This window comes from Larimichthys crocea, chromosome VIII (assembly GCF_000972845.2).
Source record: "Larimichthys crocea isolate SSNF chromosome VIII, L_crocea_2.0, whole genome shotgun sequence".
NCBI classification, from domain to species: domain Eukaryota; kingdom Metazoa; phylum Chordata; class Actinopteri; family Sciaenidae; genus Larimichthys; species Larimichthys crocea.
This window is the reverse complement of record NC_040018.1, coordinates 6,026,333-6,049,872: the sequence shown is the minus strand read 5'-3', so window position 1 is coordinate 6,049,872 and position 23,540 is coordinate 6,026,333. Positions and strand designations below refer to the sequence as shown.

At 41.1% G+C, this 23,540-nt stretch overlaps 2 protein-coding genes across 4 annotated transcripts in view; one reads left to right on the top strand and one right to left on the bottom strand.

Moving 5' to 3' along the window:
• Positions 1–23,540, top strand: part of LOC104922755 (protein kinase C-binding protein NELL1) — a 269,223-nt gene that overhangs the window by 137,602 nt on the left and 108,081 nt on the right. The gene's annotated exons all lie outside the window — the stretch shown is intronic.
• The window catches only part of LOC113746333 (piggyBac transposable element-derived protein 4-like), a 61,953-nt gene continuing 44,221 nt past the window's right edge, over positions 5,809–23,540 (bottom strand). For 2 of the 3 annotated variants that reach the window (XM_027281542.1, XM_027281543.1), the window contains one exon: positions 5,809–8,345. In XM_027281542.1, the coding sequence (XP_027137343.1) occupies positions 6,323–8,345 (2,023 nt within the window). In that variant the 3' untranslated portion in view covers positions 5,809–6,322. Of the gene's footprint in view, positions 8,346–9,646; positions 9,863–23,540 lie in introns of those variants that run through there. The other variant, XM_027281541.1, reaches the window with a different exon arrangement.

The following is a 23,540-nucleotide window of genomic DNA, read 5'->3' as shown; positions in this document are numbered from 1 at the left end:
ATTTTGCTGCCATTTTAAAGGGTCCCCAATGGTACCTTTTTTAAAATTTTATGTGATATTGTATATTGGGAAATTAAAGAAGAGTACTACAATTTGGCATACAGTGTTGTACTTTTACATAAATTGATGAAAACTGCATTTTATTCATTTCATTACTTTTTGCACATTATTTAACTGTAAATTTGATCTTTTATATACACCTTTAATATATATAGTTTAAATATATATATAGTTGTTGTTGTTTTTTTTGTTCATAATAGATGGTGACTTGTTTACATATGTTGTTTTTGTTTGTTTGTATACTGGAGTATTGTAACAAAAAATAATTTCCCCCTGGGATTATAAAAGTATTTCTGATTTTGATTCTGATTACATTATTGGTTGCTCCACACCTTCTCTCATTAGACCAGTAGCTGTAGCTTTTTCAGTTCATAAAAATCCTTTCCGAGGTTTTTTGTAGCAAATATTGTCCATGTTGTGATGTCCCCTGCTGGCATTTTGATACACTGGATTGCTGGATGTACAGTAATGCATTTTGCTAAATTGGTCATACAATGTGAAATGCCCTCAGCAAACAAGCTATCAATCTAGCTATCCATCGCCAAGGTGCTAAAATAACTTGCTAATCTTCTGCTCTGAACCGGAAAACAAAAACATCCTGTAAATCACCCCTAAAGGAGTTGCGTAACTACCAAGTTTCAGTGTAGAGATAAACGATAAAATAATCTAGTTTTATCGCAGTGAACTTTGATCACGCTGCCACTGGGCAGCATGACAGAATATCTAATAAAAAGCCAATATTGGCATCGAGATAAATCTCTACTTTAATCAGAGCATCTCCACCATACTTCAGTAACACAACAGGATGAAGTTGTAACTGTGTATCAGTGGCTGTGTGAGGAGGAGGTGAGCAGGCACAGGACAGCTGACTGACTTGATAATTGAGCCGAGGGTTATTCACATGTTAGAACGTTTAATGAGTCCGACAGCGGAGAGGGTATCCTGTGCTTGGGAGCTGTTGACTTCATTAAGAGCAGTAATGGTGTGTAATGATGTGATAAGGCTTTAGCCTGTCAGACAGCAGCAGCAGGGTGTTGACACCCAACACGATTAACATAATGACAGGGCACATAGTATTTTTAGGGCATATGCTGTCCATCTGAATGGCTGAGCTCGGGGGTCAGTGATCAGGGTTGACACAATGAATAATGCGTTGAGAGGTTTGTGCCGCTCGTTCCTCTTGATGAAAAGTGTCGCTCGACAAAGCTGATGATCTACTTCACGGCTCAAGTTGAAATGTTATTCAGGGTTTACAGCATCGACAAATTCTGTTTTTTGACCACAGGAACTTATCCGCGAACATTTAAGTACCCAGGAACTTCTCCACAGTTTTGTTATGAGGAATTAAGGTATTTCAGTCTTGGGACATAGCTGCTGCTTGCTCGCTAAAATGTCCTTGCTCGAGGGGTAGTACTGTAACCCAAGAACTAATGGGGCAGAGTTTGCTGTACTGTGTAACTAACTGGCCTTACACAAGCCTTCTGACTGCTACAACATGGGAACAGCTTTTCTTTAGATTGTTTAGACAGAGCTCTGGCCTCTCCACCTCTGCTAGTCTCTATTCAAACATCCTTGTCACACAGAAGAAGAACAGATGACCATGTTTCATTGTCAAAACCTTCATCTCAAAGCAACCTATGACTTTTTTGATTTGTTATCAGTCTAACCAATGTTCTTCAGGTGTCGTGGAAACTAAAATCTGCTTATCCGGGGTTGGGTTGCGGTGGCAGCAAGTTAAGCTGGACGTTCCAGACAGCCCTCTCTCCAGCAATGTATTCCAGTTCCTCCTGGGGGATCCTGAGGCATTCCTTGGCCAGATGGGATATATATAGTCCCTCCAGCGAGTTCTGGGTCTGCTCTAGGGTCTCCTACCTCCAAAGGAAGCATACTAATCAGATAATCAGCCCAAACCACCTCAGCTGGCTCCTTTGTGATGCAGGAGCCAAACAGTGGCTCTACTCCGAGCTTCCTCCGCCCCATCTCTAAAGCTGAGCCCACCCACCATGCAGAGGAAACTCATTTTGACCACTTGTATCAGTGATCTCATTGTTTTGGTCACTATTCAAAGCTCATTGCCAGAGGTGAGGGTGGGAGCGTAGATGGACTGAAAAAAGCTCCCTCTACCCCACAACGGTCTGGTACAACCTCTGCGGTACTGCCGACACCGCACCAATCCGCCAAGACAAGACACCTGAGATACTTAAACTCCCTTTGCTAAGGAGTGAAAAAGACATAGACCAGCTGGAAGGAATCACACTGGGAGATATCAGCATGTGAAGTCAAGATTGAGCCCAAAGCCTTCCTCATTTGAGGTGTCAGAGCCACCGATTTATTTTAATGAGGCGCAATTGTTATACTTCCACCAGCGTGGGATCACTAGGTTTGGCTTTAGGATGTCATTCACTCATTCACATGCAGTTATTCATTGTGTGTGCCTTACTGCTGTTATTCAGTAAGTGTTCGGGGGGGTTGAGAATCCAGAGCCAAACCCAGCAAGCGCTCAGCACAAGGAAGAAATCAAACTCTATGAACCATTAACCACCGGGCTTCAGTGCCAACACTTAAGAACCCTCTGTGAGGGAAGTGAACTAATATTTCCAAATGCAGTGAAAAGATTGTATAAGCAAGGTGATACGAACACTCAAACAGAGTCTATTTTGCCTGTGGACATAAAACTTTGTAACAGACGGAGCTCGCTCTACCTTGCTGAAGATTATTAATCTCCTGTGAAATGGAAACAAAAGTTTGCCTTCCTGTTGCTTCTGCTTTATGGACTGAGATATGAGATTCAGCACCTGCAGAATTGCTCCCAATTTAACGTTCAGAGGAAAAGCAAATAACGTCTGCGGTTGTGATTGGCAGAAGGTTAAACAGTCTCTTCTTATCAGCAGACACAGGATATATAATCACGGAGGGATTCTCACACCACATCGCCCCACCTGAGCGGCAGCCCTGTCCGCAAATCCTCCGCGAAGGGCACTATCAGGCTATTAATCACAGGCGGAACAGCCGTGTAGCTGCCACCTGGCTGATAATGTGTGTGTTCATGTACAGCCTCCAATAGAGCAGAGCTGTATCAGTTCAGGGTTCACTCTGCCTTTCATTTTATGCATCATCCCTGCTTAGTGTTGCTTAACCCAGCTTCCCCCCTCTGTCTCGTTCCATCTATTTTTCTTTTTGCCCCAGCTTTTATCCAAGGGGACGATATACACTTAATCTTATTTGTGGGCAAAATGTTAGGGTTAAGATTTACATGCACAGGTCACTGTGTTGCAACAGTAATTCGGTTTTGTATGTATGTTACATGTATACGCCCTTCATGACTATTTAGAGTATCCTGAGCAAGCTTGGGGTGAAGCCTTGCTATGGCATGTGTTTTATTATCATATTTATTTAATCTGTTTGCCGCAGCTTCCCACTGAACAATCCCCCTGCTCCCTACTCAGATTTGAAAGAAATACAGTGCTGAGAGAGTCTGCAGCAAATCCCTGATTTACCAAATACCTGCACAACTGAAACGTCTCACAACATCTTGAAGTGCACGCATATTTGACACATTTGAGACAATTTAGTCACTTTGGTTTTGAGAGGTCATGGCCACATGCTCATATGGCAGATTCCACCAAAACTGCCATCCTGTAACACTTACACTTACAGTATTTGTAATGGCAATATCTTGCAGCAGCACTACAACCACACTTGGCTTGGAGTCGTGTTTAAGGGAGCCTCAGACGCAGAGCTTTATAAAGTATTCATAATCATTTAATCAGAAGAAGTCCACCAATGTAGAGGACATTTTACTGAAAGACAAAGCGACTTGACCTAAATCACATGACAAACAAAGCCCTTTCTCTTCAGGGACACCATTCATTTATTGTTTATAATATAGTTTATGTGTTTATATATTTCTGTCATGTACGTGTGGATGACAGCGGCGCTGCCCTTGTGTGCTCTACATACTGTATGTGTTTGCTGCCAGGTTCAAGTAACATTGCGATTTGCAGTGTGGTCCATTACCTGACTGAGAGGCAGCAGGTGTGTTTATCAAAGTGTTGTTTAATTTGCATGATAATGAACAAGAATAGCTGTCAGCGGGTTTTATTTACTCGTGTCACATCATCTTTCTGGGCCTAATTAGAGAGTTCAAGAGCAGCTCTCGGTTTCACATCTTTACGCAAGAACTCATGTAAACAGCACACGCACAAACAAAAGCGTTCAACCTCTTTCAGATTATTAAAGCATCATGTGCATGTTTAACTATAATTCCAAAGACCATGAAGAACTCAGGCAAGCAAAGACTGAAATTAATATATCTCATTTACACACCTACACAGCTGCAGAAGGAGACTTTTATTTCTTTCAAATGCTGTAAACCTGGGCTGAAATTCACACAGCCTCAGCCTGAAAATGTTTACTATCGTAATTCAAATATAGGTTGATTGGATTTGAGTAATTACATTAATGTGTGCCGACCAAACATCTTGTCATCCTCTAAGTTACTAGATGATAAATCACTTTTTCACTGGATCATGTCTGCAAGCGTCTCTTCCGAAGCCAAAATGATATCAGCTCCATCCGGTTAAAAAAATAAACTGCTTAGTAAATGTGATTATTGTCTAACTCTTCTTGGCTTACTGTACGGTTCTAGTTTTTTAAAAATCAACGATATACAGTGTGTGAGCATTGGAAAATATCATTTCAAAATAATGTCCCACAAGACCCTCCAAAAATAAAAAGATGATACACAGACCCCTTTTAAAAAATGTATTCTATTTTTACAAACAACCCACATACAAATACATACAAAATCTAAAATAATATCGAGTGAAACAAACTAACAAACACCAATATGTCAGTTCACAGAGGAGACACTCTGAAATAACATTGGAAGAGTTAAACAGGCCCGTGAACTAAATCAGATGTCCAAAAAAGTCATTCTGCTAAGAGGACATGAGAATGAGACTTCAAAGTCACTGCTTTTCATTTCACAATACATAAAGCAGCAATACTGCATTTCTATAAATGTAGAGAATTCCTTAAATACGCACAAACACTTTGTTTCCAAGGGGGTCCTTAAGAAATACAATACAAACTATACCACATATAAAACATTTCTGATCATTCAAGTTTGCATTGATGTAAACTGAAGTACAGTGTAAAAATGCAGTGTGTTTGTGTGTACAATACTGCTGTTTTTTTTTTTGTTCTGTTTTTTCAAGTATGAAAACACATGGTTTGTTATAAGTCTGTAAAGTATGCTGGTGCATCCTCAGCCACATTATAGTAATTAGAAATATCAAAGATTTCCTCAGTTAAACATATGCCTGCACCAACCATGTAAACTAAAACCAGAATATAAAACACATAATGGTAAATATGTAAATATCGCAGTCTTCTGCATCAGTTGTTATGTTCAAGTGTGATTCCTGATGTAGTTTCAGTGTACAAATCCCACTCGTTCCGGGTACATTCATGTAGCTGCTGTATGAAAGGATTGTTGTTGCAGATAACAACAATGACGGATGACACGAGGAATCCGTTCTCACAGCAGTCTTCCGGGGAGATATGAATCTGTTTATGATGGTAAATCTCTAGAATCTTATTCTTCAGAGTCACTTGCTGTGAAATCACTTTTCACCGGTGTTTGAGATGATAGTCCAGTCTTTAGCTTGTCCTCACAGACTGGAAAGCAACACCGGCCCCTGAAGATTGTTAAATTGTCAAGCAACTGTGACACTCCCTTCTGCTGAAATGAATCCATGCAGTAACATGCTGCGTCCTGGTTTGTGAGACTCTTTACAGTTCCATATAAATTCCCTAATGTTTTTTATTAAGAGTTTTAGGGACACTTTGATGTATCTTAATGGGTAATGACAGGAACAGATACTGAAGCCCTGGGAATATTCTAATTTTAACAGTCAATTCTGCCAATCATAAAAATGGGTCGATTTATCCATTTACATAGATCCTTTTCTAGTCCACTAACCACAGGTTATTATGGTTATTATCTATTCAGTGTCTAGTATCTCAAGATATCTCAGACTACTTGAAGCCCATATAAAAAGGGTTGTTAAGTACCTTGCGTAATCACAAGGTAACAACCTTGTGAGGTGAGTATCTAAGGGAGTTTGAAAGAATAGTTGCCATTTGTTTGCTTGTGGTGATCAGAGGCACACGTTTAAGACGGATGAATCACTGACTTGGTTCATTCTGCCTATCAAGGGCACGTTATACAGACTGTATACAAAGTAGGACTTATCACTTAGATACAGATACCATTTCTTCTATGCCACTCACTATAGCAGTTTCTTGAAGTAGTGAAACAGAGTGTTTTTTGACAAGTGCTGCAATAGACTGGCGCCTTTCTTTTGCAGACCACGCACGCCCTTCTGCCGGCAGTGGCCCGATCTCTGGGAGCCACATTGCTCATTTGTTCTACAAAGTAAGAGGGCAGGTGACCGAAACCTGGTGCCCCTGAGGCTGCAGCAGGTGGCACCTCAGTGGATGAAGGTGGAGTTAACACTGTGGAAGGAGAGGCCGACAGGACGTTGGATTGGAAAGGACGTGAGGTTGGTGGTACATCGGACGGAGGAGCAGGCCGGACTTTGGAGGGAGAAACGTAAGGGACTTTGAAAGGAGATGTTGGGAAGTTTTGCCGAGCTGACCGACGTGGAGTTGACCCAATCTCAGCCAACGACAAGATCAATTGCTCCCTGAAGTTTTTCTGTCTTAACACGGGTCGATTCTGCAGTTTGCACATTTCCTTGTGGAGGATGAAGGCATTCACAGTGGCTATGTCCACGAAATGATAAAACAGTGTTTTGTACCATTTATGGGTTTTATGTAGGACGTTGTAGTAGGATATTAAAGCGTCTGACAAGTCGACACCCCCCATGTGCTGGTTGTAATCTTTGATGCAGCCTGGGATAGGTACGTCCTTCACTGTCCACTTTCCATCTGCATCTTTCACTTTGCGCTTTGCCGTGTCATTGCTGTATGCTTTGTGTAAAGTAGAACACATGGTCACCTGCCGAGTGTCTAACCACTTAACGAACAACAAGTCCCCTTCTCTGATCCATCGGATGGTCCCCCTTGGCGTTTTCTCAATCATGTCATTTTTTTTATTTTTGGGATATCCAGATACGTTGGGACGAACGGTGCCGCATGCCCAGATTTTTTTCCGAAGGAGATCAAAGAAAAGAGTTGGACTGGTGTAGAAGTTGTCCACATAGAGCTTGTAACCTTTGCCCAGAAAGGGGATTTTCAGCAGCCTCATGACAACATCATAGCTTAGTCCCTTCCCTGTGGGTTCACAATCTTTTCCTCCGTACACAAAAAAGTTCAGGGTGTAGCCACACACAGAGTCTGCTAAAACAAAGAGCTTAAAGCCCCATTTAGTAGGCTTGTTTCTGATGTACTGCTTCAACCCGATCCTTGCTTTAGTCGCCACCATCCGTTCGTCTATGGAGATATGCTGGTAGGGATGAAAGAAAGTGTAGCAGGCCTCCAAAATTTGCTCATATAGTGGCTTTATCTTGCATAGTTTGTCATACCCTGATGTCCCTTTCTTCTGATCGTTGACTGCCTCAACTGCAGGATCATTCATGTGTAGGCTGCGGGAGATGGTCAGGAAGCGTCTGCAAGGCATGACAGAGGCAGGAAATGGCAGGCTGAACAGCTTAGATCCTCTCCAGAACTCTCTCAGAGTTTTTAGCGGTACAATACCCATGTAGAGGACAAGGGACAGGAAGGAGTACATATCTGCTGTTGTTACAGGCACCCAGCTTTCCTTCTGGCCTTGGTATTTCCTCTTCCCGTAGGCATTGGTGTTTTTCACCAAAGTATCAATCACTGTCGTGGAGAAGAACAACTGGAACAGTTCAAGCGGCGTGTAGTTTGCGGTTCTGTCCAGCTGTGGGCCCACGTCCCTCTCAGGTCTGAACCGCGGCTGCGGAGGCTCAACATCTTCCTCATCCATGTCACGCCACCGGTCTTCTCCGTCATCTGCATCCTCTCTCGAGAGTTGTCTTTCTGTTCGTCTCCTTCCAATTTGATTTCCCCTGCGTGGAGTGGAGAAGGCCTTACCAGTCTTTGGGGAGGAGGTGTTTTTTCTGGTTGTAGCTCCATTTTGGATCTTCTTTTTGAGGGGACTTCGTTCCCACTTTTTAGATGGGGATTTCACTGGAGAAACAGAAACAGAGCGGCGGCGCTTCCTGGAGCCTCTTCTCTTTGTGGGCGTATTATTCCACTCCTCGTCTGAACTGTCCTCATCGGTTAGGTCATCTCTGTAAATAGAGTAAATGGGATTAATGAGGATTTTACATAAAATCCATATATCAATATTGCAATATACTGCTATATTATCATTAGTTTATACACTGAGCTGCCAGTTTATATCCACCTCAGTCTATTACAGCAGCCCTGCAAATGTTGGTGGACTTCCAGGAGACTTATAAAAAAGATTAGTAGAAGAGGCAGAAATATCCTGACTTTAAGTCCCCAGTATGAGTCAAGCTCCAAATATACTGAATCCCATAATGCAAGTCAATAACACACCCAGCCTTGTAAATGCCCGCGTCTCTCAATCTCCTCATCTCTAGTTTGTAGCACACGTTTTCTGTTTTCAGCGTGTACTCCCTAAACACTGAACTGATGACATGGAAATATGCTTTATATTTTTTTTCATGCACAAAACTGTGCAACTCATTTCAATAACATTGTATTTTTAAGTTCAAGTTTTCAGATTTGATTGTTTTCATCATCATTTTTATCTTTTTTTGAAGATGTTCTACTTATTAAATTTGCCATGCACCGATACACCAAAGGAAACTTTATGCTTTGGAAAATTGCCAAAGCTCCTCCTAAGCCACAGATGACATGATACATGTTTCCACGTGTGAAACTACACCGAGCATACTGTGAAAAAAAATCAGCAGATTGCACCTTTAAGGGTCGCCCACATTATGGTTTGCTCTCATACTCCCCCCTCCTCCTCCTGCTGCCCCCGGAGCAACCTGCCACCCCCCGCAGACACCCACATCATAAAGAGGACCGCTTAAACGATCAGCAATGAGAAAAAAAAAACAGAAACAGCAAGATTTAAGTGCGTAATGTTACAGGAGTCGCAGGATAGCGTGCGTAAAGTCCAACAATTTGTTGTCGCGGAAACACTAAAGGATCCGCGTTGCACAATAAACGTTGCGGTTATCGTGGCCTTTCCGCCGGGTGGCCCCCCATTGTTCTTGCTGTAGATCTGTCCGCAGCGCTGTCTGTGCGCACTGGCTTCTAAGTAAGATGTGCACCGTGTGTGCACACTTGCAGAGTCAGCTGTGGAGCAGGACAAGCCAGAACAGGTATTCTGGATATACTGTAGCGCTGCACACAAACCTGGTCCGGTCGCAGCTGAGTTTTGCGCTCTGCGCGCATTGTGTGCCATTGTCTCATTATTTTGTATAACCAGATTGTCACACACATATTGGTCGGTGTCAGTCTGATGGTTATGCACACACATGATCCATGTATATGTTATACAGGATGCATTTAGTTTAAGAGCGGTATATTTCATTGAACTGAAGCTAAAACTCACAGGTCTGATCCTCGGGCCGGCCCCCGCGGGACGTAATCCTCATCCAGGCTGCAGAGGCTGTTCTCACTTACAGAGTCTGAGTCCGAGTGGGTCTGTTCTAATTCATCCTCAGTCTCTGAAAGAAACATGTCTAAAGTCTGACAAGTTGTTACTTTTTGCCTTTGAGGGGAAGTTTGAGCGGTGTATGGTGTATCTCCCTGGGTCCTCCCACTTTATCCACGCTCCCAAATGCACTGGTTCGAGGGGAGGGCCACATGTACTGCTCACTATAAATGCTCACCATATATGGTGGCGACCTATGGATGCAACTGCAAACAGTTTCCACGGGGGCAGTTTTAGGAGCTGTCAATGTATAGTAAGCGGATGCAGGGCCAAAATGCGCTCCTGGTATTGGCTGTGAAATAAAAAATAAAACAAACAAACCCTGAGGTCAGCCAGTCTTTAGAAAGATTCTGATTGGTTTGTTAAACTCCTGATAATCTCAGTATTGCTTAATATGATTGGTGACACTTCATCTTATTATTGATGATGGAAGAGTACACATCATTTTTAAATGTATGACCATTTTTAACCATTTCTTATTCATCCATGGCCAAATTTAGCCCGCATTGGGAGTTTCTTAAAATGTTAACTCGATGGGACGGTAAATGTGATCTAGCTGATTCATTTAAGATGAAAAAAAAAAAACAAGATAGACACTAGCCCTGCAAATAAGAGTGATTTCAAATTCTGGAACGTTTAAAAGGTCCCGTTTTACTCACATTTCATCCTTTTCACAATTTGTTTTTCTCCCACGACACTGCAAATTTGCCTCATTATTTATTTCTTTTCCAAATCCTGCTGTGCACGGGGGTTTACAGAGAGCACAGCTCCTACAAGCTTTAAACACCAGAAACAAGAGCTATTTCGAACCAGTGGGTCGATACACGACAGAATTAGAGCGGCGAGGTTTATAGAAGGTGTCACTGATTTGAATGAGCTCATGTTACTGGTGTTCGTACATGGTAGGACATTTCTTACTGTCGTATTTTCGGTGGCGATGCAGTTGAAGATGTTGGAAAAACTCCGCCGACACTGTCTTAGTTGTACAACATAACAAATTTATTACACTGAGACATGCAGGCAAAGTAAACAACAGTATAACTTTTTGATATGGAAAGGAACAAAGAAAGAGAGAGAGACCCCTCTCCCAGGATACATTCCACATGGCTGTTTTACTGAAAATGCTGTTTACATTAACTCACTTAATATAAGCATTGCCTAATACTCTGACATCGAGGTGGGGGATCTCCAGTTTTCAGTATCAGATAAGAACACAGGCAGGAATGTTAATGTAAACTAGATGTCTCAATGCACACCATATTAGTATGTAACCAGGCATCTATGTGCAGACACCTCAGTACACTAACACCACAGCACGTTTTACGATACAACGCTATTTGAGGTTTATCATATATAAATCTCAGTATTTACAGCAATGTTGTTAGTTCAATGCATATGAATGTAGTGACTGATACAATCTCTGATGCAGAGTGGGCTGGTTAAAGACTGATAGTCACTGGCCTCATGTCATCTTATGACTCAAGGTAAGCTGCCCACATTGTGGTTGGAGAAATCACCCTGGGCCTCTGAATGATGCAGACCTGTTAACGGGTTAGTGTGTGTGTAATAGACAACAGCACTGCAAATAAGTAAGGACAAAAGTTGTCATTATTATTCTAAGAGGCTAACAGAAGTATAGTAGTAGTAGTAAGTGTCTATGTTGATCAGGACTTACCAAGACCATTAATGTTTAATTAGTTTGTCCATTCACAGTCATTCAAACCTTTGGCCTCTGACTGAATAACCTCCATTTCCAAAAGATGGCGTTGGAGATGCATGAGTGAGTCTCTTGAGATTTATGTCCTTTACAAAAAAAAATAGCAAAACAAAAATGTAAGTTTTGAAATGGAACATTTTACTCCCCTATACTAATATAAATAAGAAGCAGTGAGAGGAAAAAGCCTGTACTGAGCTGATCCTCGGTGTAAGTATAACATCTGAATCCCGTATCATCTTTATTGTTGCATCTCCTCGTCAAAGGTGCCTTTTCTAGCTGCAGGAGCAGTTAATTTGAAACTACTGCAGGTTAGACAGCCCCTGAAACAAAGGCAAGTGCAAACTTTTTTTATTATTACATTTTATCATCCTGAAAGTTTTTAGTGATCTGTGCTCGTCTCAGGTTACAATGCAATCAGAGTCTCATGTTCACTTGGGTGGGCATCTTTGCTGTTTTGATTAGAGTAATCATGTTTTAGTGTTAAAACAGTTACAGTTCTTTTTTTTTGGCATGCAATTTTACATATTTATTCATATTTAAAGGAAGTAATTTTGCCTTAATTTGGAAACAGAGTCATGCAAACTTTGTTTTGCTGGACAACAAATGGTGCCTGCTCTGACAGCATGGAGGCATTGCTTTGTCACTTTACCTAAATGAAATGCTAAATACAGTTGATTCTTCCTGTCGAAATGTTGACAGTTTCACCATTAAGGCAACTATATACTAAAAAGATCCATCGATTTTCCATTAGCGCTTATTTTTTGGTCACAGAGTACTATATGATCCCTATATATCAGTCCAAATGAACCAGTTAAGGAATAAACTAAGATTAAAATAGCATCTAATACTTTTATCCATTATAGGGGAACTCTGAGGTTTAAATGATGCCTCATTGGGCCATGCCATGTTTGTTTTTTGTCAGTTCACCTCCAAAGGAAAAAAACTTCTTAAACCTTGTTTGATGCAGTCCTTGTCCTTGACCTCGTCCTTGTACTAGTGAGCAGTTGTTTTTTATGACCTAATTTATGGCATTATCACGGCGGGTGAACCTTTGATCTGTGAGTGTAAAAGTCCCGCTCTTATTTAAGGCAGGTATTTGTCAGCTGCCTGGGCACGACATCTCCCACTAATTTGTGTTTGAAAGTGCCACCCTGTGTCCTCATCTCGCATTGAAAAAAATCAGAGACAGTGGTGTGAAACAGCGAAGAGGCTCAGTGAGCTCCCACTCACTTGTATAACCCTGGTTCTCGATGGACTGCAGAAGAGCTGAATTAAGAAGCTCAAATTGTGCTTGTTATTCATCATGTGGGCCCATGTAGACAGTCAAAGGCTTTTGTGTGTCTCTTTTGTACTCTTTCTGCGACAACATATTATAGATAAACGGTCAGTTTCTCAAAAGAAAAACATGTTCTAAACTCTGGTGGGAAATAGTGAGATTAATGTTGTAGAAATGGGCGTGAAATTTTCTGGTTTAATCTAGGATGAGGTAAATATTTCCTCAGCATCATCATTTCACAGCACAACAAACTGTGGAAGCAGTAAACGCTTGCAAAAACGACTCAGTGTTTCTGTTTACAACCAGAGCCGTGAACAGGTCATGAATTATTCAGTCTGTCATAGCTGTGATTTTTAAATTCGGGAAAAGTTTAAAAGGTCCCATTTTACTCACGTTTCAACCTTTTGTAAATGTGTTTTTCCATTGCACATTGTGCCCCACAACACTGCAGGTTTGCCTCATTATTTATTTATTATTTGTAATATTCCAAATTGCTGGAAATCCTGCTGTGCACAGGGGGTTTACAGAAAGTGCAGTTCCTACCAGGTATAAACAGCAGTAACATGAGCTAATTTGAATCTGTGGGTCGATACACAATTAGAGTGTGTACAAACTGCTGAATCTAAATCATTCTTGATTTTGATGTCCGTGATCACATTTCCACAGACATGAGTATAATTAAGTTAATAAGCATGATAAATAGGGAGCCGAAATCCAAAATAACATGTTTGAAAATGCTTTCAGAAAAAGGTTTTCATGCTGTCTTACACACCATGATTTGCACACCGTGCTCCCTGATCTTTAGAAAACTGTCAGTCACCAAAATGTGCAACCATGTGTGAGTGTTAGGATTTAGTACCACTATTGGGTGTTAGTATTAGTATGTGTATCTAATCCAAATCTCAATATTCGCAGCAATGTTGTCATTTCAAATGGACTGACTGATACAATCTCTGATACAGGGTGGGCTGGTTAGGGCCTCGGGGGGGTTCCTGCCAGTTGCAAGCAGCAGGAAAAGAAATGTATCTAAATCTTTTTTGGCAAACTGAGCAATTTACTAATGCGCAAATGTGTGTTTTACCAAAATTGCCCCCATTAATCAGATAAAGGGTAAAACAAAGCAGCTCCCTGCTGCAGAGCGAGTAGTCTGTAGCAACCAGACAGCCCTCTGAATGATGCATGTTATAGATGTCTCTCTCAGGCCCCGTTGACATGATGATGATGTGTGTGTATGTGCACACATGGGAGAGGTTGGATGAGGTGATGACACTTGTCACATGTCCTCTGTGAGCTGTGGATGTAATCTCTGTTCATGTTTAATAGAGTAGCTGAATGATTCTGCCTATCCAGGTTCTGCAAGTAAGAAGCCTGCTTATTTCCTAACACTGCTAGCTGAACTGACCTCCAAGACATGGATGGACATGAAACTCCCCCAAGATGTTATTTTCTTTGATAAAAAGTCAAAGATACATGCCGTTGTACATGAAAACATTAGAAGAGAAGTCAACTACAACTCCCAAAGTCTCAGTTTGGTGAGAAACATCTAATCGCTGAACATTTTATCAAATCTAATCTATGTTTACATTTATCCGGTCTGTCTTTGTAGTTTTACAAATTATGACTCTTGTCTCCCGCAGACTAAAGACATGCACTTATTAAGACACACTTAAAAGGTTACCTGGTGACTGTGAATGCTTGTTTGTCTCCATGTGTCCCTGGGGTGCCCAGATGACTTGTCTAGGGTTGTACCCCACCTTCCACCCAATGCCAGCTGGGATAGGTTCTAGTGACCCTGATAAGGATAAGTGGTTACAGAAAATGGATGGATGCATGACTCCTGTGTGTCAGCAACTGAAGTGAAAGATCAATGTAAGGTCAAGGTGAATAGTTTGGCATACATTTGTGATTTTGACTTTAACACAAGCATTGTGTTGCATTTCATTTTCTACCAATAGTCATCAACATATTTTTTTGTACTCTTTGTTTCTTTTAAATTCTTTTGAGGGTTTTTTTTGAAAAGCCAAATCAAAATGGAATCCTAATCATATAAATGGGACATCAGAAAACACATGAGTCCTTTTTGATAGCATCATTTGTAATGGATTTAAAACATGATGATGCTGATTGGGGCACCAGATCAGAAAAGAGCTCTTAAGGATTAATTTGAAAGGCTATAAACAATGCCCTATTTTTTTTTCCTGGCAGAAAATACAATGGGACAAAATCAACTTGCTGCAGATTGCATGGAACTTGAGAGCAGCCTGAAAGCAGTTTTAGATACGTTAACAAAAGAAATGGAGATAAAGAGGAGTGGAAAAAGAGACCAGATTGCGATCTTCTCACAGTACCTTGGAGCTGCTGTGAAATACCGTGAACCGTCCTCAATGTGCGTGCAGCTTTTATAACTGTTACTCCAGATGAAATATATATATGGTACATAATGCATATTGCATCTATTTGGATGCCTTTGCCCTGTTGTTCTCAACTGCTGTGTAAATACCTGACAGGAAACAGTCAAACCTTGACTGGGTTTAGGACTGTGTTGAGCACTTCATGCCCAGCCTCTAAAACTTTCATGACCCTCTGTTAGCAAGTGGATGTGTGTATGAGAGAGAGAGAGATAAAGGGTTAAAGGAAAGGCAGAGATAAGGAAAGAACAAGCAAAGAGTGTTGTTCTTCACCATCCATCATCTCTCAGCAGCATTCACATGCTGTTGGAGAAAACAACTCCCCTGACACAGCACAGGGCCGATGTTTACTGAGATCGCCATAAAAACTAAAAGAGAATGAATGATTCAGACCACTGCAGCATCTGCTGCTCTCTGGGCTCCCAAGAATTTCTTCTTTCACTGCCGCCTCGCCTTCTGCTCATCTACACCTCCAGATTTATTTTATTCCACTCTCCCTCTTTCCATTTGCTCTTCACCTAACCAAGCAAATCATCGCACCGCCTCCTCTCAGCCCACTGTGCTCACTACACACACTCCTCATGCGGCACACCTCCGTTTTCCTCTGATACCTACCCCCCTCTATCTGTGTTTAACAAGTTAACTCATTTAACTTTTCCTGTGAATGTAGGTGTTCTATTTTATACTGTCAGTGTTTTCTCTGACTTTAGTTTGGCTCATTCGGTCTCATTCGCTGTAGTGATTATTCTTCGGTTTCAGTGCTAATCCAATCTCAGGAATACAGATGTAAACAGAGAAATAGATCTTGTTTTCCAGAGATTAAGGTTGTGCTGTTTTTGGTTACCTTATTTAATGCCTGCAATGATATATTGCAAACTAACCAAGATGTAATAATTATAATGGTGATTATGACTTTATTTACTTTCAAAAAATACATCAGAATAAAACTCACAACAACTGGCAAGGGTGGCCTAAAGAATCTCAGGTTATGACTCGGAGCATAGGAAGCCACAAGCTCTGTCATTAAACTGAGGGCCAGACGATGTTGGGCCTTAAATGTTATTGGAAGAATATTAAAATCAAGGTAAAGGTTGCAGTGATATGGGATCTGTCATTGGTGTTAGGGAGCATTTTGTATTAGCTGAAGCTGAAACAGAGCATGTGAAAAGACTAATGAAAAAGTCTAAGTCAGGAAAAGACAAAGCTGATTTCATTTTGGTAATGTTTCATCGGTGGATCTATGGTGTTTAATGGGATTGTTGATCAAATGTGATGCGTACAGTAGATTGCTTGCTCAAGACTTTATATTGGTCACCAGTGGACCAATAAATGGTTGCAATTTGCTTAGTAGGGGATCAGCAGTGTTTGAATTTAGCTGCAGAAAGTTACAAGCCATCCATTTCTCCACCAAACATTATCTGGCTTTAAGAATAAGTACATTTGTGCATTGTCAGCATAGCAGATAGGACGCACCATTAAAATAACTAATGTTTCCTAATGGAAGCATATGAAGGAAAAACAAAATGGGACCAAGAATGGATCCCTGTGGCACTCCGCACATCATGAAGATTCTCTATTTGAGAGATATGGCTAAAACTAATTAAGGTTTGGTATTAATGGGTATATGCCAATTTATTTTTATTCATATAATACCGACTCATAATTGAAGTTATCTCAGGACACTTTATCATATGGAGCAGGTATAGACTTTATTTATATTTCTCTTTTTTTTCCAGAAAAACAAATCAGCTGCTGAAGTCAGTTAAATGTTATTTGTCCATGGTAACCAACATCCTGTCCAAAGCTATTCATTCAAAATTTCAAGTTTTGTCTGTCTGTTTGGATGTCCATATGGACTATTGTCAAGGTCAAGGTTTGCCAGTTTTCAATCGAAGCAATTCCCTGTATGTTTCTCAGGTTTTAAGGAAGAATGTGTGTGGATTTTACTAAATGCCACACTTTCCAAAACAAAGTAATCCAATTTAGAGTCACAGTTTCAACTCCAGGTCAATCCCTTGACCTAGATACATTTACATATTCCTTGAGGGAGATTTCTGAAGCTAGTTCTGATCATCTAGCTAGATCAATAACAATATCAATATTAAATGTATCTAGATGTACCTTAAACTAACAAGTCTGGTGTAAGTTTGGTCGTGCTTTATGCTGACGAGACTGAACTTTTCCCCTTTCCCCTTTTCTAATTAACTGCAAATATAACTCTTCAACTTCTGGCTAAATGTCATTGATTCATTGACATTTAGCCAGAAGACGTTATCAGAGGAATCCCAGCAAGGCAACATAATGTAAAAACGACATCTAATTTCTTTCCTTAACTTGATTACTGACAGTAATCAGTTTTTTTTAAAAGTGTAGTGACTCTCTTTCATCCTCACCAGCAACATCAAGCTGCATTTGACTCACCATGAATAGAGCATTTTGGAGAAATGTCACATCACAGTGAGAGGGAGCGATAGAGGATGATGGCATTTCCAAAGGTAACAGCCTCATCTGACCACTCACCACCACGGAGCTCGTTAAATGTTCAGCCTGGCCACTTTTCTTATCAGTTCTGTCCCCTGAGCAAAACCCTCAGGCCCAAAGAGATTCAATTCAAGTTATAAACCCACCGCATTCACACCAAGCACGTTTGTAGGAGTCTGAAATGCTTTCTCCTTCAGCCTGCTTGATTTGAGCAGATGACAACAAAGCCATTCCAGCTCAGGCTTCAACAAATGGCTTTGCAAAAAGTGGTGCTCTCTCTTTGTGCAGAGAACTAAGTGAGGGTTTATTCGGAGGGTGCATGTAAAATCTACCAGCTGCAGGAAAACCATCTCCAAAACACAGTTGATTACGGCTGTGAAAAGACAGCCAGCCCGAATACCAGCCTCTGTTATATTTCTTTGCAACTGAATTAATGCAACAACAAAGATACATCTCTCTGGTCTTTAAAAGCTGAAGTTAAAAACAACACATATTAGAAACTTTGCACAGTGCAGTCCTTGTGATGAGGAGAAGATTGTTGGAGTTGAAAAGTTTTTAAGAGTTTTTTTTTTATAACAGGCAGTGACTCTCATTTATCAAAGATAAAGAAGATCAAATTAGATTGTGTAATGACTGTAAGAGAGCAGAAAAAAACAATAACAAAGCCAAATAATGAAGATGAAAGGTATAATATTTGCACACATTGAATCCTGCCACACAAATGCCAAGTCATTCAGTGACCTTTGTTAATACCACTGTAACTGGATGTTGCCAGAACAGTTCTCATATATTTGGATTGTGCATTAAAAATGCTGAAATGCTTATTTCAGATTTTGCATTTGCAGACACTATACGAGGTGGTTTCTATAGTATAATATTAATTTAATTTAATTTTCTTTTTCAGAATATCTGCAAACGTCAAACTACTGTAACATGTACAAACGGAGAATGGTAACAATGGATTCCTTCACTACAAGAGCAGTGACTTTTTTTGAATAGCAGAGCTTCCAGCCTCGGGGTATCATCAGCGCACAGTGAACAGTTCAATAATCAAATAAGATAAAGAGTCAGTGATTCCACTGAGACAGAAAAAAAAAATCCAGCATACAGCTTTGCTTTTTCCTGAGAAGGAACTTTGTTAGACGAGCGTGCAAGTTCAGAACAAGGACTTCCTGTCTTCTATCGACAGTTAACAGCTTTTGTCCTAAATATAATCATGAAGACGGGTAGATCAAAGAACTCATTTTCACTTAGCCACATTCGTACATCTTGTTTTGACAGATCACGAATCAGATTGCGTTCTGTTTCAGTTTAACGGGGGCAACATCAGAGTAAACCCTACTCCGTCCAGAGGGTTGCGGTAATGCTGTAAAGCTGTTTGACATCTGTCAAAATAAAAAAACTAGAAAAACAATTTTAGCACTTTTGTCATAATCTACTGAGCTAATTCTACTCATCATCTACAAGGAACTTAGTCAAACACATAGATGAAATGTATTCATGAGCTTTGCTTTTGCTCCATGAGGCAGGGAGATCATTGCTATGACGAGATGCCAGTGGCTGTTTTCAGCGTAACTTTAACGGTTGCTGCTACATCGTGCTATGGCCTAGTTCATGAAGGTTAAACGTTATGTATGCGTCTGTGGAAGGTGAATGCTTTTATACTGTTCCCACATCTGGCTGGAACGTATCTTGTTTCGAATGCTTATTGTTTGCATCTCCACTGAGTGGGGTCCGGAGAGTCATGGAGAGTTTTTGGCACCAACGCAACTGAAAACAGAGAGGACAAAAATGATCTCAGGAGTTGCCTCCACCCACCCAAAATAGCATGTTATAAATAAAACATGGACATCAGTCTCCACCTGATGAGACTGGATGTGTGGTAGGAGACATGAATTATATGTGGCAGATGTTGTCACATCTCTGCCGCAGCTTCGGCCTGCAGTTCTTTTGTCGAAGATCCAATAAACGAGGGTCATTGTTTGAAGAAACAGATGGCTCCCCTGTGACTCTCTTAGCCGCCTCGACCTCTCAAAGCTACACTAGAGGAAGACGGCTGCAGAGTGAACAGATTCAGCACCACCACAGCATTCCTTCGCTGCTGCTGCTCACCAGGACCAGCAGTGGTAATCGCTCCGTTCGGTCCTCATTATCCAACAATGCTAAATGGATTTGTCAGTTGCTATAGCACCTAACAATCACCGAGTGCAGACATGGGCACGAATTGTACATTTGGAGTAATTTGAAAGGCACATTGCAGTGTATAATTCACGTGGCCCCAGGCATAGCAGGCATGCAGACACATTGAAATGGCCCTTTCTCTTTCAGAAATGGGGTTTCCCCCTCGTATATGCATGCCATTTCTGTAACACACAGTCATTTTCATAATTTCCCCCAATTTGCAATTTTGTCTTCATTTTATGATACAACTGTAGTCTGTCTTTCTTATTTATACATCATGTATTGCTGGGTTTACCCGTGCGTTGTTTGCTTTCTGCCTTTGGTTTTAGTTCTGCTCGGTTGTTCCCCCAAAGAGTTCATGCTCCTGCGTTACCTCCGCTATGTTGTTTTCACCGCCTAGTAATGAGAATGTGACATGTCGACACACACTCTGATTTGAAGACAATGACAATATGAAATTACACAGAAGAAAGGCAGCTGTGATGTTTTTGGTTTTTTCGTTGTGGTTTTATTTTGTTCTGTTCATAGCCGAGCAGAGGGCTTGGAGAAAATGTGGCGGTGCTGTGTTTGAAATGAGTTCCTCTTTGATCCTGCAATGTTCTGGTGCTCTGACTCACTCAGAGAGGTCGGCATGGGACAGGTGCCAGTTTCATGACCCAGTAATGGCATGTGGAGTCATCTTTGAGTGGGATACGGATGGTAAAAGGGGGGAACAATCTGTGTTCGGCTGAGGGGGAATGGGTAACTTCACTATTTTAGGTTTAGTAACCTATTTAAAATGGTGAAGATAAAAATAGCGCATGTTTTTCCACTCTTATATAAAATGCGACACCGTGCATGAGCAGTTGCACACAAGCATGTGATTGACACATTTATTCCTGATCCTAATGGGGAGCTGCTGGGGCTAAAAAGTTAAAGAGTCCAATTATCTCCTTAGAATCCAAAGAGGACATTCGATAATGGGGATATATCACCCTTATTACAATGCAAAGGGCGGCTGCAGTTTTTCATTCGAAACTTTGCGTACCTCAGAACATGGCCTGTTTTTTTCTCGGTTTACACTCCCTTTATTAAAAGGCTTATGGTATCGTAGGGTCATGGCCCTCCTTGATATCCAAAAGAATTACATGCGTATTGAACTGGATTTAGCATCTCGTGATTTTTGTTTAGCACAAATGCAGGGAGCACCGTGCCCTTTACTGCTGTCAGCAGTGTAGTACATCTTACTTTGATGGTGGAGACCGCATCCCATCTCAAAGCAACCATGTTTGCCTTTTTTTTTTATTTACTATAATCACAATGTTTCCATAACCATGTGGTGTAGTTACCTTAAGATAACCATAGTTTATCTGCTTCAACCGGCATTTTAGCCTGCCCTATAATAACTTTTTTTAAATTTACTTTATTCAACTTTCATTTTACCTTATTAACCTATTTATATGCGTCTTTGGACATGTCCACTGATTTCGTTGGAATGCAAGTGCCTCCGCTGTTTGTAGTTTCTCAGTTCTCTGCACCCTCACATTCACCGTTATTTTGGTGAAAATAGTCAGTTATTACGACAAAAATTGGCGGACCCCCCGCAAGTACTTCTGCCGTGGACCCCTGGTTGAGCACTCCTGTTCTATACCATAGCTGGCATGTACACATATCCATTTCAACAATTAATATGAAGCAAGACAGTTTTCATAGATTTTGTCACGCCTACTGTTCTCCTTTTTTTTAATATTATCTTTTGGCATCAACATGTTTTTGATGCCGCAGCTCTCACCATGCTTTGGGTGATGCAAAGAAGAAGTGTAATGTTGCCATGGAGTCAGTAAGTTAGCTGTGAGTTACACCTCAACCTAAAGCCGTTTGCATTTTGGCACATCTGCACAGTGGAAAGTCACGCCGAAGCAGCGCCTAGTGGAGTTCCTGTTTGCACAGTGTGTTTTTGATACTAAGACCAAATTTGATGATTGTTACATGGATTGCTCTTTTCATAAATAAATTGATTCATGGGTGTTTTTCCTCAGAAAGTGTGAGTGTGAGCATGCTCACCTGACCCCATTCTAGCAGTATGCATATGACGTCTTTAATTTACAGTTTGACAGATTTATGTTTCGTGAAGAAGGGCTGTGATTTTTGGTGCTAAATGTGTCGTGTCCTAGCTCCAAACCTGATTTACAAGATACTGCAGTGACTGGTTGGAGACTAGAAAGAAAAAAAAAAAAAAAGGCTTTTAAGCGCAAGGGATCAGAGATTGATGAGATCACGTACGTGGATGAGAGAAATGGAGTGAGAGTCGTCAGCTTTAAAGGTAGCAGCATGCATTAAATTCAGTCAGCGGGAAGCTGTTGTCGGGTGTTTCATCTGGAAACAATGAAGCCGGTCTAAATGAGGCTGCAGACTGATGGGGAGAACCTCCTGTGATCAATAATGTGTCTGGTTGGTCTTGGCCTGGCAGGGGAGAGATTTAAAGAGAAAGGAGCGCTCCCTCCACTGGGAGGTGTTTAATCCTCTGAGATCAAAGCCCAACAGACCATTCTATTAAGGTACAAGACACTCGTACAAAATTCAGAGAGCTAACAGGCTGGCCCAGGATTGGCCCTGAGGAGGGGGCACAGTGGTCTGATGTTCTTTACTCTTGCCCTTTGCTTTCATTTTCTTCTTTAGGGCTGTTAAAGTATGCCGTGAGTTTCCTCGTGAACAAAACTGGTTTTGATATTCATTTGAACTCTCTCCCTGAAAGACAACACATATAATTAAAGCTCTGCTAATCAGTGTTTTTTTCATTAACACTGAATCAAATTACTTAGTGCGACGTGAAAAGGCTTCCTCATGAACACACACACAAAGGGTTATTACTATCCATCTCTGATGCTCTCTACTGAGCTTTGTATGCTGTTTTAGCTCAATGTTTCGTGGCACCTTTCGCCATCTGGTTAAGCCTCTGCGCTCATCCCTGTTTCCATGAGTTGTAGTCAGCTCTTTTGAGGCATGCAAATTCTGATAGCCTGGCAGTACGCTACCTGCTTAGCACCAAATGGCAAAGTCGGATGCTTGCATGTATGGTGGATGTGTCATTAGGCAGATGTTTGCTCACACATTAGTCACAGAACTTTATATGGTGATAATATTGTTTTTCATTTTGTGGGTGTGCCTTCTGTTTCCCATCCTTATCGCACTCTTGCGTTGTATTGCGGTCGCCAACTATCAACCCGTGACTTTACAACAAACCAAGGGACAGCATACAGCCCTCAGATTTGGACAGATGTTGACCTCAGGCAATGTGACGTGCAAGCCACGCATGCAAAATAGTGAGATGTTTCCAGTTAGTATCGACTTTTTACAAACTATTTAAAGCATATAAAATGTCAGCATGGAGCTTGTTAGCTATATATTATAAGGATCTGCAGCACGTTCAAGTCCGTTTGGTGCTGCTAACATGACTTTTCCTCTCCACCAGACCGTGGAATCTACCCTGTGATAACACAGTAACCCAGTCCACAATTTGACCTAATGTAACCCAAGTGACTACAGCTACAATACAGTAAAGGATATAAGGGGAAAAAAATCTGTAGCACTGGCTTGTACAAACTTGTTCTCTCTTTGAATAGACACACACACAGGAGAAGGAAGCCCTAAAGAGTTTTATCCTCTGAAGCTTTCCCCTTATTTATCTCCCCTCTCCTTCCCTCTCTCTCATCACTAGAGGCTGAAACTGGCCTTTTGCTGCAGGTTTTT